General features: G+C 48.9%; 5 protein-coding genes across 5 annotated transcripts; 1 reads left to right on the top strand and 4 right to left on the bottom strand.

Moving 5' to 3' along the window:
- Positions 1-857: 857 nt before the first annotated feature.
- Positions 858-1,580, bottom strand: FIBRA_01665 (uncharacterized protein; the record flags this gene model as incomplete). Its single annotated transcript, XM_012323538.1, has 6 exons — positions 858-968; positions 1,025-1,063; positions 1,120-1,176; positions 1,228-1,299; positions 1,366-1,461; positions 1,515-1,580. The coding sequence occupies 6 exons, from the start codon at positions 1,578-1,580 to the stop codon at positions 858-860; spliced, it is 441 nt and encodes a 146-aa protein (XP_012178928.1).
- Positions 1,581-2,128: 548 nt separating this feature from the next.
- Positions 2,129-3,436, bottom strand: FIBRA_01664 (uncharacterized protein; the record flags this gene model as incomplete). The annotated part of the gene is made up of 3 exons (XM_012323537.1): positions 2,129-3,061; positions 3,121-3,334; positions 3,384-3,436. The coding sequence occupies 3 exons, from the start codon at positions 3,434-3,436 to the stop codon at positions 2,129-2,131; spliced, it is 1,200 nt and encodes a 399-aa protein (XP_012178927.1).
- Positions 3,437-4,263: 827 nt separating this feature from the next.
- On the bottom strand, positions 4,264-11,294 carry FIBRA_01663 (uncharacterized protein; the record flags this gene model as incomplete). Its single annotated transcript, XM_012323536.1, has 10 exons — positions 4,264-4,366; positions 4,424-5,137; positions 5,188-6,287; positions 6,340-6,815; positions 7,886-8,207; positions 8,265-8,719; positions 8,771-8,962; positions 10,747-10,834; positions 10,886-11,006; positions 11,059-11,294. The coding sequence occupies 10 exons, from the start codon at positions 11,292-11,294 to the stop codon at positions 4,264-4,266; spliced, it is 3,807 nt and encodes a 1,268-aa protein (XP_012178926.1).
- Positions 11,295-11,696: 402 nt separating this feature from the next.
- On the top strand, positions 11,697-13,020 carry FIBRA_01662 (uncharacterized protein; the record flags this gene model as incomplete). Its single annotated transcript, XM_012323535.1, has 5 exons — positions 11,697-11,918; positions 11,969-12,253; positions 12,300-12,337; positions 12,383-12,707; positions 12,763-13,020. 5 exons carry the CDS (start codon positions 11,697-11,699, stop codon positions 13,018-13,020), a joined length of 1,128 nt encoding a protein of 375 aa, XP_012178925.1.
- Positions 13,021-14,961: 1,941 nt separating this feature from the next.
- On the bottom strand, positions 14,962-16,589 carry FIBRA_01661 (uncharacterized protein; the record flags this gene model as incomplete). Its single annotated transcript, XM_012323534.1, has 7 exons — positions 14,962-15,213; positions 15,274-15,342; positions 15,405-15,578; positions 15,630-15,902; positions 15,954-16,082; positions 16,143-16,406; positions 16,464-16,589. 7 exons carry the CDS (start codon positions 16,587-16,589, stop codon positions 14,962-14,964), a joined length of 1,287 nt encoding a protein of 428 aa, XP_012178924.1.
- Positions 16,590-18,546: the final 1,957 nt, after the last annotated feature.

Below are 18,546 nucleotides of genomic sequence, written 5' to 3'. Positions count from 1 at the left end.
TTTTGGTTGGCATTGGGTCTGCAATTTTCGAGTGAAGGGGAATCATCGTACTTGTGAAATGTCTGTGCAACAATGGATACAGCTCTCAGTTATTGTGGTTGTCAACCCTTTGAGAAATCAAAGCAAGCTCGTCAGACACAAAAAATGAAGGAAAAACCAGCGGAAACATGCGTGATATGAACAACAAGGTGGTGCGGGGCCACCGGCCTTGCATCCAGATTCGTCAACGACTCCGAGTCTGACGCTTTGCTTAAAGTTGCTCCCTACTACTAGAAGTTTAATTTAACCTCGCAAGAATCTGGTCGGATGAAAATCATGGTCAATGGATCGGAAAACCAACATGAGCCTACTATTAGTGTGGCACCTTGTGGGCGCCACGCTCGGATGCACCGTCGATAAGCGCCTATAATGATCGGGACGCCGCGGAGAGCGGAAAATCGTCTTGTTCTTTTGATGCTAATTGTTGAACAATGCTGTTCCTACTTCATTCGTACACCAGCCAATGCGGAGCTCAATTGGAAGGAGATTTTTTGGTCTAGACAAATGGCGGTGCCATTATGTGAGTAGATCATTCCTCCAGGGCATTGTGCTTGTCGATACCGATGGGGCTGACCCACATCTGCACTTTCCTTCTGTTCGGTTGTTGTACATGACATTGTATGTCGATAGTACTCGTCAGGCACAAGACTTCAGTTCCCTCTCGACAGATCAATGCTCTTTTCAATACCACAGTTGTCGGTCGCTTCGTCATTTTTGTATCCTACTACAGGCAACGAAATAAACGGGATCACAAAAAAACCTTGACAGGTCTTTTCCATAATCATTGCACCACCTTTTTTGCAGACCTTCGACGCTCTCTATTCTTTCGCCCATTGCGGGGGTTCGTCTTTACCTTCTTCTTCAAGCTTTTCTCCTTGTTCGAGCGAATCATGGACAGTGTCCGCCTTGTGCTCTGCTGGTGCATATACCTATTTTTGGAGTCATGATTAGCTTCGCACCGCCTGGTTTCGCATCTGCAACGTACCGTTGACACGATCAAGGGCGTTGGGCCTGTGTTGATGAACTGTGAAGATACGTCGTTCAGGTTACTGTTAGAATGAATAAAGGACCAGATCTGACGTTGTGCAGCGTCCCAGAAGGTATGATGACGTGGTCTCCTGGATTGATCTCATCCTTCTGTGGTCAGGATTAGTCAGGCAACGACAAAAATAGGGCAGTCGGTCGTACATGGGAACCATCTGTGATGCACCGGGCAGTACCCGACACGAAATATAGGTGCTGGTCGACTGTATGCGTCTCCTATTGGGGTGAGCGGCGCATAAAGGTTTTCGGTATCACAGTGTTCGTTGAAGTTTGGACACCCACCTCACCAATCTCTCCGCCCGGAGGGATGGTCATGATGACCAACTTGAACCGGTGAGTTTCATTCTGTAACAAGATGAAATGAGGTGGGCTACCTGACTGTGCTTTCCCGTGAAAACCACCCTTCGGAATTTGTCACTCTCACTGGCTACCTTGGCAATGTTGTGTATGATGACGGCTTTCTTCGGTGGCGAAGTGTTCGGCTTCGGCGGGGCCATCGTGCTACGCGATGCGATGAAGATGCGACTATGGGATTTAGGAAATTGGACTATGCGCAGGGAAGTTAAAGCGGAGAGGCGGAACATAAGGAACGAGCGGCGATGACGGATGCTCTGCTTTATATGTGAGCATCGTGCCCCTCTCCTTTGCTATCTGCATCTCAGTGACAGACGGCAAGCTAAGCTTACGCTGAGTTGTCGAAGTGACGTCACCGATCGCCGACTGGCAGTAGCTTGCATTGGTCCACATGCAAGAGCATAGACACGATTGGTGTAGTGAGCTACGTCGAGCATGTACTTAGAACAATCGACTTTAGGGATTTCCTAATTATCATAGCACATCTATTCGACATTGAAGATGATGCTGCGAATGACCTTGGGAAACCATGTAGCCACGGATAGCATTACAACACATGGCGACCCCGCCCATGCTTCACACAATCATCTAGTGGTAGTATTTGACATTGCGCAATACCAGATATGCCAGTTATAGTCAACACAAAGAAAGATCCAACAAATTTGCTTCCATCGATACTACCTCACACTTGTCACGCCACTTTCGGGAGTCCGTTGGGCCCCAACAGCGCCTCCTCAACACCCAAGACTCTTGGCCCGTCGCCAACCCTGGTGTGAATGAGCCCCTTCACCGCACCAACGCCAAACGGCTTCGCCACCGCCTCGTTGAAGCCCTCGACGACTTTACCCCGGACCCCTGCCGCACCAAAAAGGCCAAACGGATCCTTGAAGGTGTCTGCCTGAGGGAAGTAGCGCACGATCAACTCCACGATCTCCTTCAAATTCTCCTCCGGCGCATAGATGACCGCGTTCGGGCCTGCATCGAACGTGTACGCAGCCTTGAGCGATCCGCCGCGCTCGACGGCAACGCGATTGTACTCGACGATAAGCGCGATAATCGCGCGTGAGACGTCGTTCATGTAGAAAATCGGCGGATCTGTGTCGAGCGCGACGGCGTGGAACTGGTTCGAATCCTGCATAGTGATCCGCGCGAACGTGTTGAAGTCGCGCGCGTGAATCGCCGCAGAAATTGCCGCCATCCGTTCTGGCACGACGGACACGATGCGGTGCTGCAGGAGGGCCGACGTCTCAACCGTGCGCTGCATCCCCGAGGTAGAGGATGTGCCCTTCTTGTCATCAGACACGACGCAGATAAGTGCCTGCAGCTGTGGCCAGTGCGAGCGCGGTGCAACCTCGACGGCGAGCGAGTCAGAACCATCAGGGGAGGAACCCATCTCCCACGCAACGAAGCCGCCAAAGAGGGAGCGGCATGCAGACCCGGAACCTTGCCGCGCGATGAGGGAGAGCTGGGATGGAGATGCGGGCAAGGCGTATAACGCAGCGAGACTCGATACTAGGGCTGCAAACCCTGACGCAGATGATGCGAGTCCAGCGGCAGTGGGGAAGTTGTTACGGGAGGATATATGCACGTTGTACGGAGAAATCTGAACCTGTGTAAGCGTTGACTGCATTATCGAGAGTCGATACTACATGCCTTAGGCAGACTGGCATCGTTTTCCTCTACCTCCCTACGCAAGCGCCTCATCTCTGAAATACACGTCGCAAGTCGCCCGCCTGACTTGATCTCCTCCTCGACGCCATTCAGCCAGAGGCGATCTTTCTCGAAAGACGAATCCGCACGCGAAGTTGTCGTTGAGCGGAGTTGGTCCTGATCAAGGGTCACAGAGAGTGAGGAGTTAGTGGGGAGAATGAGTTTGGTATCCCGCTTGCCCCAGTACCTGAAAACCATAAGCACAAGTCATACCAGCAGAGCGACTAGAAGCTCACTTTATGCAAGCAATGTTCACGGGTGCGGAAGCGGTGGCTTGGTAGAGAGGCATGGCGGATGAAGTGAGAGAGAGAGACGAGGATGCATGAGTTTTGTATGGCGCATTTCAAGGATTGCACGATGTCTGAAATCGAAGATCGTACGGCTATCGACGGGCGCTCCGATAAATATTCTACGCGCCGAAGTGCGTTGATAAACTACGCTATTCGCTTTGCTGCACTGAATTATTGGTTGCAAACATGTCTATATTGCTGGAATCAATCATGTACACTGCCTAGGTTTCTGAGGGACGACAGAAGGAAATTCTGGAAAAGCCCTGTTTATCGCAGACTAGTCATACTTTACTGGATAAGTCATCCGAATGTATTCATAATTCCACTCCACAATAGGAGAGCTTCAACCTGAGGCCCCAATAGCATGACAACATTCTTGAATGAACGTCAACGTATATACCGATGCATGTAGTGATCAAACAGGGACGTATCAGTCAACTTAACGCAATGCTCGGCCTCGAAGCTCTCCATACAGCGTGAGAAGTTGAAGAATTTTCTGTATTGAACAAGACGTACACGCACATGCTACAATCTTTGCAGGGTGTTGTTGAACGCGACAGACAGTATATAGACCAAAACCAGAGAGCAAGCACGAGGCACAGAACGGAGAGGATGAGGGAGAAACACGACATGAGCGAGAAAAGAGTTGAACAAAATATTATCATGGACAAAGAGATGTATCCCTCTATGATGAGGGCCGCAAGAGAATACACCGAAAGGGCATATTTACAGAAACCAAATATGTGCAAGGAAGACGAATACGAGTGGAGTGAAGGGACCGGATATATGGATTGAGGCCATGATACCCTATGATACCTTATATAACCTAAACGTGTGCCCGAGAGGACTCTGGGAAGATTGGCGGTGGTCGAGGAGCTTGAGGGTCTTTCGGTGGTCGTACGCGGAACTCCGACACGATGCATAAATGGCTGTCATGAGACTTCAGCGTCAACGTCTTCGCTAAAAAGCAGAAGAATTCAACGTACTCTGATGGGAAGTGGGGATTCGGGAAACCAACCACCTTCTCCAAATACGATTTATCCACCTCACCGAGAACAGCGTTGACAGATAGATTCGCGGTGGAGTACCAGATATAGTCGATCGCCCCATAGAAGCTTGGCGTGAAGTTTGTTAGGGGGAGTTCGCCCACCGCAGCATACGCACTCTTGAGTCCGAGACGATGTTTCAAACCATCAGAGGTGTACTTGCCGTACAAATGCGACATGAAGTCGGGATGATTGTGCGGCACGGTACCCGTTGATAGGAAATCATAGACACCGCTCGCTGGTACCGAGTTGAAATCTCCGCAAATGATTAGCGGAATCTTCGTCCCATCTGAGTAGATAGGAGGGGGGCGTGATGAGGCATTGTGATCCCCTGCGCCAGAGGTAGTGGTCATGCCATTGGTCGAAATGGGTGGACGAGGTGGATACTTTGCAAAGCTATCGGCAATCTTCTCGATCTCCTCGACAAGAAGGGCAGCTTGGACCAGCTTGACATCACGATATTGAGGATCCCAATGGATATGGGCGTTGGCGATGATGAAGCGTGTACCGGTCAGTTTGTTCTCAAGCAAACTGATCACGGCGATATGGTCCTTGCCGAGCACTCGATTAAACATGTCGTCCGTCTTCTTAAAATCTGACCGCTGCATCGCGACAGCGCTGAACTCAATGAGATGTTTTTCCACAAGAGTGTATCTAGAAGATCATCAGCGAAACTGTTCGGTGAAAAGAAAGATTTCGCCCACTTCGATGCCTTGTAGAATGTAGCGCACCCATCAACCAGCCGTCGATCTGCTTCATTCATCGTCTTGTACCTCGACTTTGGCCAATACACACCCTCATAGTCTCGTTCCGACAAGTTGCGCAGGAAATAGTCCTCGTATTGCGCAATATCAACTTCTTGCAGACATACGAAGTCAGCGTCATGGCCGACAATCTCCGCTAGTATTAGCTCCTTGCGATAGTCCCATGCAAGAGCCCAGGAAGGTGTATATCCATACAACCGCTCTGTCGCACATCTCTCGCACAAGATATTGTAGCAAAGCGCACTGAGGGTCTCGACATTCGGGTCGCTCGCCAAACTTTCTCGTTCGGCCGTAGTGATGAGATCTTTCCATATGCGGTCTGGGGGCGATGCCGAGACTGGACATGAATCTCGCAAATAAGAGATGAGTGCAGGTGTACCGTCTTTCTGTACAATTTGCTTTAGCGAAAGTTCGAGCGGATTACCCTCGATTCCCAGCGTTTGCAGTTGATGCAAGGTACCAAGTTCTGGTGGCAACGTGGTGAGCTGGTTATCAAATAGATAAAGCTCTTTCAACGATGTAAGCATTCCAAGTTCTGTGGGGATGTGAAGAAGGCTATTCCCGGACAGATCCAGTAATTCCAGATGGCGCAGCTTGGCGATCTCAGGCGGTATGCTGGTCAGCGCATTATGATTGAGATACAGGTTGATCAGAAACGAAAAAGAGAATAACCCGGACGAGGGTGGGAGACTTTTAATGTTTACCCCGCCCATATCCAGAGAGCTCCACGTATTCTGCGGTTTCGGTGCAGTTGGCCGTGGGACTTCAACAACTGGAGCAACAGTAGATGAAGGATGATCCGCGCCTTTTGCGGTCCCATTCGCGGATGCTGAAAGCGACGTGGGAGAGGACGTCGTTGCAGACGCAGTTGAAGGGGACGAACCCGAGGTCCCGTCGTTCTCCTTCACGATTGTCCCATTTGTATCCGCCGGTTTGACTGCATTTGGGTTCGTTATGGGGATGGCTGATTTCTGAACTGTACGGGAGGCCATAGCACTTGCCCGCGCGCGATGGTGAGGCGATCGAGACGCACGGCTCATCTATACCTCGCCAGTGAATGGCTGCAATCTCATATCAAATGATCTAACGCACCTCGTACTTGAGCAACTGCTGTTGCCAGTGCACGGTCATATGTGGTGTAGATACACTCCCAGGCGACCCATTCAGCGCAACATGCCCTTGTAATCCGTTTCCATTAGGCGGAGACGGAAAATGCGAGTGGGACAAAGAGTTTTGATGGTGATGGTGGTGAGTGAGTGGCCCTGACAAGTGGGGATGTGGATGGTGCTGCATCGCACTCAGCGCACCATTAAACAGGGGATATCCAGGGGATGTCGGCGGCTGAGTGTGAGCGGGGGCACCCAGGACGGCGTGATGCGGCTGTCGAGACCATGGGGACTGATCGTGCACCTGATTCGGATGCTGGTGGGCGGGGAGCTTATGGGCGATGCCCGGGGATTGTTGCGGATAATACATCGCATTGGAAGTGAGCGTCGCCACAGTCGAAAGCGTAGCCACTTTGGAAACAGAAGAAGTAGGGATTGTGATCAATTCAAGTTCAAGAAGGACTGAGCGTCGAGCAAATGGTGTAAGTCGTCGTCGTCGTTATAAACAGTGAGCGTGGAGCTTTGTCGCTGGAGGAAGCAAGAAGAGCAAACGAGTCGTCAGCGCCATTGCTGACTAACACCGACTTCCTCAATTGGTCGGAATCATTATGACCGTACAGCCTCCGACTTTGTTCCGGTCCGCGGGCGATCGTGCGATACTCGTCTCCGTGCTTCCTTCAAAGTCAATGTCGAACAGTCAAGACGAATGTATACCGCTCATCTGCCTCTCATGCATAGCTTCTACAGTTGTGCAGGCATCATGCATCGATTTCAAGCCAGGAGCAGCGTCGCCCTTATTCGCTTTACAGATACAATATCCATAATATCATGCCGATATGCTCTTTTGACTTGATGATCTACACCAGAAGTCCGCTCAAGAATATTCCGACTTCATCGATCCCTCTCGCATGTCTCTTGACAATTATGGATGAAGCATATTCAAGTGCAAGGGCGTAAGCACTATGCCTGTCGACGGTAAACCCCCTCCCCAGAGCGTATGTTGCCACGATGGGACGTTCGCTTTCAAAGGCGTCCAAGGTTGTCATGGAATGCGCGACTCACTGCATTTCCGGATGTAGCTGATCTGGATATTTGACGAAGATACTGTGTCTTGACCAAAGTGATGGATAAAACATGTTCTAATATGATCCTGTCAATGCGAGCTTGTATTGCAGGGATGGGCTGACGATGTCCAGCTCTTGAAACTGCACATGAGCACCAACTACAGATAATATCCAGGCCTGCGATCTGCAGTATTGATGGCTCTTACCCATCCCGTAGTTCACATAGCTGTCCGCGTTATCTTCGGACGGACGCAGCCACGTCCCCCAAGTGCACTGGACAATCCAATGACCAGTGATCTTTACCACCACAGTATGGGCAAAGACCGAAGGGCTTGATCTCCGCCCTCTTACGGCAATCACGAATGTGATGCTGGCCTCTACAGGCAGTACAAACCATTCTCCGGCCTAATCTCCGCGAACGATTGGGCGTATGAAGTCTCCCCTCGCTACCAGAATTCTTGGCTTCACCTGCGTGAGCGACAAGTAGGTCTTCCTTGCTACGTTTTTCAGGAGGTCGTAACGTGAAAGGAATAAGCGAAAGAGGGGTATATACGGAGGAGATTGATTGGTCTAAGGAAGCCCTCGGCTTCAAACGCTTCTCCTTGAACAAGAACTGCCAGTGACGCTCAATGATAAGGGCTAAGCGAACGTCACGGAGGGTAATACCGGGATGTCTCGGTGGCTTCTCGTCGGTTGAATAGTGTTGTTCTGGCCGTAAGGCATTATCCGTGCGCGTGCTAAAGAGAACCGACCTCATATTGCTCATCACGATACTGAAATTGGTGCCAAGCTGAAAAACCAAAAGATGATTCAGTACATTCAATCGAATCCAATGCAATTTACATACATTTTCTTCAAAGCACATTTGCATAACGTCAGAAACAAAATCATAGGTCCCCGTGCCCGATTTGAACTTGATATATTTGGCTAACTGCCAACGGCCTCGGTTCCAGGTGACGAACCATTCTCGGAGGTATAATGGCTTAAGGTACTGAGCAACATCATAGTCTTCGAGGATCACGGGGGGTCCATTTGAAAGCGATGGTAATGCCGGAAGTCCATCCGTGGGCAATTTTGCTTTGCTGACCTTTTGGACGGGGTGCTGCATCAAACCGCTGAAAATATCTGAAAGAACGTCCGCAGCTTTTGCTGGGCCGGCAGCGGATTCCAACGTGCTCCAGGAGTCACTGAAACTGTCTCCGCTTACGTCTTGAAACCTTGGATCGGCGTCAAGTTCATCCCATTCCGAACTGAGCGACCATGGCGATGGGACGGAGGAAGTCGATGACAAACCTGGGTATGCTGGTTGGAACTTTGTTTAACTACCTCGCAATTAAGATGGAACAAACCCACCTATTGGCCTGTGAAAAGGCTGAGCGGCTTGAGAGTAATTCTGAGCCATGTCTGTTACCATACCCTCGCCTCCGTCTAACTTAGACATCATACCCTCTTCAGGCAAAGTTACATTCATATCGCCGGGTGTTCTTGCTGCTTCCAGCACGGAAATTTCACAACTTGGATGTGCGCCCTTGCCTTTCGCAGTGACTTGTGTAGAATAAGTGAGCTGGCTTCGACAACGCCGTTGAATCAGTTTTCGGGCCCGATGACTGGAGATAGATCTGGAAATATGTCTGAAGTTCGATCCATGTACATCTCGTACAGCTAGAAAACATGCAACCAGATGAAACATTCAAGGTTCAGGATTCAAGAGCAGAAAGTGCTATTCCCAGGCCGCCGTCGAGATCTCGAGAACTGAGATGATCACGTGCAGGAGACGCGCAAACTGTCAGGCCCACTTAGTCCGTGGCATTCACGGTTCAGGCAAGCGACCGTGAATCTTCCCGGAATCAGCCCAACTTACTTACGGGAACGTTCAAAATAAATTGCTACCTGCACAAGACCTCTCCCTCGCGTACATCTTAAAAAACCTAGATATCCAAGGAGCGAGGAATTTTGGTGCGATCGTCAACGATGCTAGAGCAGTGTAGTTGCATGCTTAGACTTGAATATGGGCTGCATAAATTGGAATCTCTCTTTGGAAGCCTTCCCTCGCAAAATGGACCTTTCCCCACTGGGGAAATGGTCACTCCGTTGTTGTACATGCAAAGAATTGGGTCGTGAAAGACAGACTCATTTCAAGTCAGGGCTACAAGAGTCTTCGGTATGTCTTCCAGACGACTGGCAACCATGTTGTACGGCGCTCACCTCCATTTTTAGTCCTTCGGTCAGGCCCTTGACAAATTCAGACAGGTGTAAATCAACCACGTCGGAGGATTTACCCCGCCTCAGCATATGCCCGCTTCACGTACATCTGCGGGTTTTGCACATTTGACTTAGTTGACACCCCATCCACCCTACTTCCTTCGAGCCTGGGGACGCATCGTCTATTCTTGCTGCGTCGACCTCTTCACCATTTGAAGTATAAGAATACAATACCAACATCGCCCTGAATTCCAACTCGGCCTACAAGCCTATCGTAAGTCATTGTATGCTCTACTGTCCGCGACTAAGATATCAGAATCTCAGGTCTATTCTTCCAACAAAAGGTAACATTTCTCCCAACTTCAATCTACAAGTTTCATGACACGTCTCTTGTATATTAAATTATTATTACTCACTATCGATATCTTTGCTACGTCGAAGCGAGCGAACCGTGAACGTACAGGAGGTAAGTTTTTTCCCGAACGACACTGGTGCCCTCTACTCCCGCTACATGACAACATTCTAGGATCCATAAGGATGCTATGGCAACATGTCTATTATCATATATTATATCACTAGTATGAAGGCAGAAAGGCATACAGTCGTAGCCGACGCTATTGAAAGCAAGGGTGTTTCTGAAATGTCATGCAAATCCTTTTAACATCCTGAATCCTCAGCCATTTGTAGGCGGCTTGGAGTCACATCATCCCGGTGACCGGTGACCTTTCGCATCGTAAATGAGTAATCCAGAACAACCGGCTTATAGCAAACCAGGTCTCGTAAGAGGCATTAACGGCTTCAGATCATGAATCATCAACCGTTTCTTCCGTATTTTCATTTCCATCTTCCGTAACGCTAGAGAACCCATGCGTTCAGTCGGCAAATCGAGCTATCAAGAAGCTAAATGCATACCCATCAATTGTATGTCTAGCCGTGCATCGCTGTCTGGCTGCCACATCGCTAAGTTCATGAATGCTTTGCGCACCCAAATCTAAATCACTAATCACGACCGACGCAGTCTCACGAAATGGATTCTCTACGCTGATTTCAGACTCTAGGCAATACAATCAGTTTTCTTCTAAGCACCAGGAAGGTCAATCGAGGCCCTACACAGGGGTTTGACGTACCAGGGGCAGATAGACTACCTGGACTGGACCTTCCCGCACGATCTTTGTCTCGCCACAACATCTTGCTCTTTGCTTCGTGTGAAGAGGCCTACCCGAAATAGCTTAAGTTACTGACAGAGATTGTACTTAATCAACGTACCACCGCTCTTTGGTGAAGCTTACGTGCATCAGTCGAGTATTGCGAGATCAGATTCCACTTCGACGGAGCAAATGAGGTAATGAACCCGACAGACTCGAGCTTAGCTCGAGACGCGCAGTTTCTGAGACAACATGGGTCAAAAATGTGCTGTTGACAGAGGCTCAGATCATTACTTGTCAAATCTCTGTTGAAGTGAGTCGTGAGCTTCTCTGTCCATATGTGGGGGCCGCATCTGCTCTAGAATCTGCAAAGTTGCAGCTTGGGCTCTGTCACCCTCCTTCAATTTCGCTGGTGGCAAAAGAGGGGCAACGAGGCGACAGATAGGTTTGAAGGCCGGAGTAGCCATTGTGACGACGTCAGCCCCTCCATCTAGCACATTGAAAAAGGTTTCGGCTGCAGCAGTGGACATGCCTAGGGACGTATTCGGGAGAGAAAGATCGATGGGATACAGTGGTTGTACATGGGCCCGCGGAAAGGGTACCCTATATAAGACTCGTCAGTATAAGTGTCGATGCTTCCGGTCGCAACCTCGACTCGATGAGAACAAAAACAATGTGATGCCCCTGGTGCGAGGTAGTAACCATGTGAGTAGTTTAGAAGCACGACCCCGTGAATGTAATAGGCACCGCCTACGTGAAAAGAAGTGCAACAAAAACAATTTGCGAGGAGGGCGTGACATAGGGTATCATAGTTGTCACAGGAAAACGATCTGATCTCGATCGAACCCAGTGGCTGGGGTCCCTCAACTTGTTCTCTACATTGCATCTCGGTTGGCACAGTGTGCTCTGGGACTACGTTGCTCTCCATCAGTATGGCATCCGAATCGCAGGTTGATTCTGGAGACAGATCTGAGCCTCCGCCTGCAAAAGACCCTGGTGGTCTTCTCACCTCCGAACACTATTGGCGCGACCGCCAAGAATGGTTGGAACAACGTGGCTACATGCTTCGTCCTCGCTATAGACCTGACTGGAAGCCGTCTTGGGAAGGAAATAAGAAAGTTTGGTTCGTGTGCGAGGATGGTTTATATCATGATGTGAGTCGACGTTGCTTACGGTTGGGCGAGACGGCCTCACAGATTCACAGCATCCAACCGTCCTCGATGCCATCCGCATTTCGGATAACTCTGTAGTGACACTAAAGAAGATATCAACAACCGTGCATCCACATGAGATAGAAATTGCTCAATATCTGTCCTCTGAGCCTCTCTCGGCTGATCCAGATAATCACTGCGTACCAATTCTCGAAGTCCTCCAAGATCCGCATGAAGAAAATGTCGCCATTTTGGTGATGCCTCTGCTGAGAGACTGCAATGATCCAGAATTTCACACCTTTGGTGAGGTTGTGGCGTTCTTTCATCAATTGTTTCATGTAAGATATCTCGCCCAAGTCTGTACTTAATGCTAACGATAAATAGGGCCTGAGGTTCATACACAAGCAGCGGGTCGCTCACTGGTGAGGTCTCGTTGTCCCCTAATTATACTGCTAACGTAATAACAGCGATATAATGGCATTAAATGTCATGATGGATCCCATGCTACTGTATCCACGACTGTATCACCCCATTAACACGCACCGCAACCGTGATCTCACAGGAAATGCGAAGCACTTCACTCGAACTGAGCGTCCACCCAAATACTATTATGTTGATTTTGGACTTTCTCACAAGTACGATGTGGACGTCAGCGACCCAAGGGTGCACCCAATTCTTGGCGGCGACAAGTCAGTCCCGGAGTTCCAAGGTGAAGGATATAACCAAACATGGAATCCATTCAAGACGGACATATACTACTTGGGCAACTTCATTCGACAAAATTTTCTCAAGGTGACATCAACTTCTCTGGCAAGATGACACAATGCTTACCGTATCTATGCTCTAGCGATATGTCGGGTTCGAGTTTATGTACCCACTCATTGCTGACATGGTGCAGCAGGATCCCGACAAACGTCCGACAATAGAGGAAGTTGTGGACCGCTTTGCAGATGTACAAGCTCGAATGTCGTGGTGGAAGCTGCGTAGTCGTCTTTTGCAACGGGATGAACCTGCTTTATTTTGGGGATTCAGGATTTTCGGCCACGTTTTTCGCACTGCAAAATATGTGATCAAAGGACTTCCGCCAGTGCCGCTTCCTTCGTGATACTCTCTGTAAAGCGCCCACACTCTCGTATTTTTGCTTCATTTTATATGCTGTCCCATTGCTTGTTGTTGCTTATTAATTGATCAACACCCGAGTTTCATGCCTCTGCTGTACGGCGTTTCACGCATTGCGTATAAATCCGCACTCTCCTCCATATTTTCTTCAAGCTGTCAATGTGCTATTCGTCGATGAATTCCGACAGTCCCTCAAGACTCTGACAACGCCACGCGTTGCCCCGACGTGCAATCCTGTCAAATGCTGATGTACAAGTCGTCAGGTACCTACGTACGTGAGTATCATACCTATCATGTCCCTGAATAACGGTTAAAACAAGAGACCAGGACAGGTGCGTCCTACGTAGCTCTATTCTCGTATTTTTTTTCTCACATCACAGACCGCATGCGCAGGCGTCACATAATCTCGCTGCCTGTAGGCGCGATTCTCACCAGTGGTTACAGCTTGGGAAAGCGCATCGCATCGTTCGGAGGTTCTCGAATGTTCAAGGTCTGGTCTTGCCTGCCGAGAACATTTACAATTGGATTTGCCCATTGAATTCCTCTCGTTCGCAAGGTCTGACGTTGTCTCGGGAACGTAAGTGCTACTGCATGGCTCCGTGCTGACGTGGGCGTCAAAAAGAGTAAATCACGCATGTCGTATCAAACGATATGCCGGTGCACGGATATCCTCAGCAGTTCAACCGGTCCATGAAAGGGATCGCACGTTGTACAAAGAGGGTAAAGCTTGTGTCCTGATTATGTGGAATTCTATATTTGAGGTTCACGACGAATGATCACGGGTAAGTCCGAATACTTCTGCTCCGCATCAAATGATATCAATGCATAGGAGTCGCCTCTGAATGCACCCGCGCTCAGTGCCCACAACCCATTGTCAACATATGGAAATGCAAGGTAGTTCACCGCTGTAGGCGTTGATAGACCCGTGGGCAGCGAGTAGCGGCTGGATCGATGGTATTGTACTCATTGCTTCCCTGTCTAGAGAACAATAGACGATTGAACTCGTTACACACATGAGGCACTGGACTTGGCCAGAATACGCGTGGATTTCTCCGGTCCTTGTGATCAGATGAATCAGCTATTCAACGAAGCTAGCCCCAAGCGTAACCAATGCGGCTCGCATTATCAAATGTCGAATTGGTGAGCGAACGCATGGCTCCTGTTATGTATAATAACATGCGGAACGTGTGTGCCACCGCTGGCTGGCAGTGCATAGATCTACCTAGTAACAGCGCGGTGATCCGGCAGCCCACACTCTTGTTCTTTACGCGGAAGTGAGCGCGTTCATTGAATGGCCCAGATGATACTATATGTCCAATATTGGCAAGAACAAAGGACATTGCTGCCATGGATCGGTGAAAACTATACCTTCTGAGTGTGTGCGGAAGGGGAATGTTGCGTCACGCGGGCCGAGGTGAAGACACAAGCTTAAATGGCACGTTTATTCAAGGAACTGGGAAAATGCTTCACATCGTAAAATCTATTGCCTGGGTACCTACTAGTCCGCTTGAGCAACGCGAGAGCTGAGGGTACAGTTTTCGGGTCCACAACAATACTGACGTTCCGAGTCATTCTACATGGCTAGTAAAACTGGTTCTCGAATTGGAACGTAGAACAAAAAATTCAACACCCTGAATTGTCCTTGACGTAATCATAAATGACAATCTGTCGTTAAAATGTTGAGAGGAGTAAAGCCGTGTGCACGTTAGCAATCGTGGGACGTCTCGAATAATCTTCATGCCAGCACTCTGTCATTAGCTTCCAAATTCCATCGTTAAGTCCGAACGAGTTCATTTCCCTTGTGCGTTCGGGTCGCTCTCCTCGGAGAATCATGTACTGGACCCTGTGATCTTGCTTAACCATATGAAATGGTATGTTAAGTGCAAAAATCTGGTCGGGTTCAATGGTGAAGAAGTCCAAATATTGCTCAGAAGGTTTGAGGGTGTCGTACCTCCACCATCACCATTGATAAAGCATATACGTCGGTTTCTCGAGTCAAAAATGCATGCTCGAGTCCAAAGCGCTCTGGATCGAGGAGTTCCGGTGCCGTCCATCTGGTCGTGCCTGCTTTCCGTGTTGTTTTCGAAGTGATGTTGACGGTGTCAGCGTTGTATATGACGGTAGAAAGGCCAAAATCTGCGAGACAAGCTAGCCCCGAGTTATCGACCAGGATGTTGGCCTGGCGTAGGAGAAAGTCTCAGTAACTTTCCCATGACTTATGTAATTATCCTCTGCGTACACTCTTCAAATCTCCGTGAATGACGTTCTGCGAGTGTAGGTAAGAAAGGCCGTCCACGATGTTGACGAGCTGTGATAACATCATAAAATTTAGTATCGTGTCTTGGACATGATCTTGTGGGTTCGACTGACCAGGGGCACTCGCTCTATGTCACGATGCTTGCTTAAGTACTGAGCTACGTCCCCATTTTCCATCCACGTGCTCACTAGCATAAATGAGACTGTACTCGTGCTGCTAACACCTAAAAACGGCGCGATGTTCCTATGACAAAGCTGCTTCCACAGAATGGCCTCTCTGCAAAATTGCTGCTCGTATGAGTCAGTACCTCAAAGCTATGTAGCGTGATCAAAACATACGTTGCGTATTATCTCATACTCTTCTGTACTGTGATAATAAACCCCTTTCAGTGCGACCTGCACACTCGAAGAGCCTACAGTGCGTAAGCCGCGCCACACGGCCCCAAAATTAGTTTTGGCTATAGGTTCTCCAAGCAATTCAATACTGTCCGGGGGCAGTTGGCAAGACGGGGGGAGGTAAGCATATTTGCGACAGAGACGCTGGAGAGTATTGCGAATAGAAATGGACATGCGCTCATCGATCCGGCCACGTTTATCTGTGTAGTCAAGTATCTGATGAAAAGTGTTTTCATTTGTGAGAATACTATACCGATGTATGCTTACATTATCCAAAGCTTTGATTATCGACCCCGCTGCAGTAGGTTCTAGATTCATGAGTGACGCCACGAGATCCTTGGAACGCATGATAGTCACAACCGCCTTGACAATTCCTCCAACTTCGTTTAAGTGGTACTTGGACAATCATTTGTCAGAGCAAGAGGTTGACATGCCAAGATGCAGGATTGTACATACCGGTTTTTCCAAGAAACGCCTGCTTGGAAGGCGATCTATCAAATCCTGAATCTCTGTAGAAATATCGCACCACGCTGCGAGGCTTTCAACGGGACCAAGACCAGACCATCTTGTGACTGCATCATGAAATTCTTTGTACCAACTATGGTCCTGGCGCGAAACAGCCTTATCGTTGATTAGTAATAGAGAAACAGCCTCGCTGGCATTTGGCAAATCTTGCTTAGTAGGGGGAAAGGTATAAAAAAGAAGGTGGGATAAGGTGGACTGTTCAAGCTATCATTGTACATGGGAATAATCGACGAATGGATGAATTGAGCTTACTTTGTGGACATATAAGCTCTTGATCATCCTACTGAGACTATCTTGTTGCCTAACCCAATATCCTGGTAAATACCAGGAACGAGCTTCAGGTCTCAGTGAGTATCCAGGGATGTCATCAGGACTCATGTTTTGTATAACTCCAACACTTTCCCGATCAACAGCAGAACAACCAGAGCCATGATCAACTGAATCAATAAATAGCACACGTGTCTAATAATAAGCGCACCTTTTCAAATGGTCATCGTTGTACATCACACAAATGAAGGATGAGATGGTTTAGGCTACAGCAGCCCACTGAATAACAGCTGTAGACGGGTCCGTACCGATTAGCAACCAAGTAGAATAGAACAGTATGCATTAAGACGATAAAAGGGCTGACGTGGAGAAGCTACAATGTACAGTTCGAAGATTTCCAGTCGTCAAGGAATAATTGAGCTCGTTCTTCGCCGAAGCTAGTGACTCTGCTTCAAGAGTTCGTATGTGAGTGGCAACGACACGAAGAGAGCGAATTATCCGAGTACTAGTGTCGCACACATGATACTGTGAGGTTATAATAAGGACCCCGAGCACAAGAGAACGGCAAAGAGACGAACGCCGCTTGGGAGATAGTCACATCAGTTACAATTGGTATCGGATGGCCCTCTTCAAGGTCCTATTCGAACGGCTTGAACTTACCATTTCGGGTCAGCTGACTTCTATCTCGGTATTAGAATTCTTTTAAGCTCGACCTTGAACTTATGTGACGCTCAAATGAGACGGCGGGTCATCGGCAGTGGCCGGACGGTGCTTGTATATTTGACCTTGTTTGGACATTGTGGGTCCACGTCCCGGATGATGACGATCAGCTTGGTCACTGTGTTCTTTTGTTCCGATATCCACTACTATCTCCGCGATTTCTCCCATTCGATCGCGAACGGCCAGTTCGCCCCCCAGGCCCATCAGCAAAGTGTATAGGTTGACAAGTGCCACATTTACAGACATTGTTTCACGCGTTTTGGTGATGCCTGACAACATAACTGTGGGATTTAGTTGTTCTCCTGTCAGCGTGCCATCCGTGTCGCAGGTTGAGTCTGAAGACAGAGCTTGAACTGCCAGTGGAAAGACCCCCGGCGATCTTACCGCTGAAAAATATCTGCGCGACCACCAGGAATGGTTGGAATAATGTGGCTACGTGTTCCGTCCTTGCTATGGACTTGATTTGAAGCTGTCTTAGGAAGGGACTAAGAAAGTATGATTCGTGTGCGAGGATACGGACGCCAATGATTAATATGTGAGTATATGTGAGTCTTCAGTGCATATGGCGGGAAGTGACAACTGCGAGACTAGCCGGCTCAGCATGCAACCATCCTGCCAGAATGACATCGGATCTAGGATAACACGCTGGTGACACTAAAGAAGATGTCAACAACCATTCCACAAGGTGTCACTATCCCTTTGAACGTGGGAGCTTCCACGAGGTTTCATGGGGGATGCACCACGCGTGTCGTATCAAGAGAAAATACGGAACGCGGACATTCCTATTCTGAGTATGAGGTCACAAAGCGTCCATGCGAATAAATACGTATTGCATAAACGGGGCCGAACTGGAGTCTCTCAATCGTAAAGAAATGTATTTATGGGGTGTCAGTGCGGATAGCCGGGTCGCCAGACATGGTGAGTGAGTTCGAATACCAATTCGATAACTTCTGGATGCGTCACATAACCGTGATCAGCTCGGAGTTGGAGCCCTGAATTATAATACATTCGCGCTTGAGGCCCATTACCAACATTTGGACATTCGAAGTGATCACGGCGGACCGAAGGCGTTGGTAGGTCCGTGGGTAGGGGATTGAATCAATGTTCTTGCTTTCATTGCTTCCTTATCTTGGAGGAAAATGCATGCGCGGGCCAGAATAGACTTCTCCGGTCCCTCTGACCAGCCAATCGTCGGTTTCCCTGCGCTAGCGGAAGTGGATATAGATGAAACAATGCTTTCTAGTCAAACCATGGAGCAGCTCGTCGCAGAAGGGGAGGAAAACTGGAAGAATGAACACGTCGACGATCACCAGGCTAATGAAGAAGTCCATGAAGATGAAGATGCTGC

The sequence above is a fragment of the Fibroporia radiculosa genome (genome assembly GCF_000313525.1).
Source record: "Fibroporia radiculosa TFFH 294 genomic supercontigs, scaffold800, whole genome shotgun sequence".
Lineage (NCBI taxonomy): Eukaryota > Fungi > Basidiomycota > Agaricomycetes > Polyporales > Fibroporiaceae > Fibroporia > Fibroporia radiculosa.
This window is presented reverse-complemented; position numbering and strand designations above follow the sequence as displayed.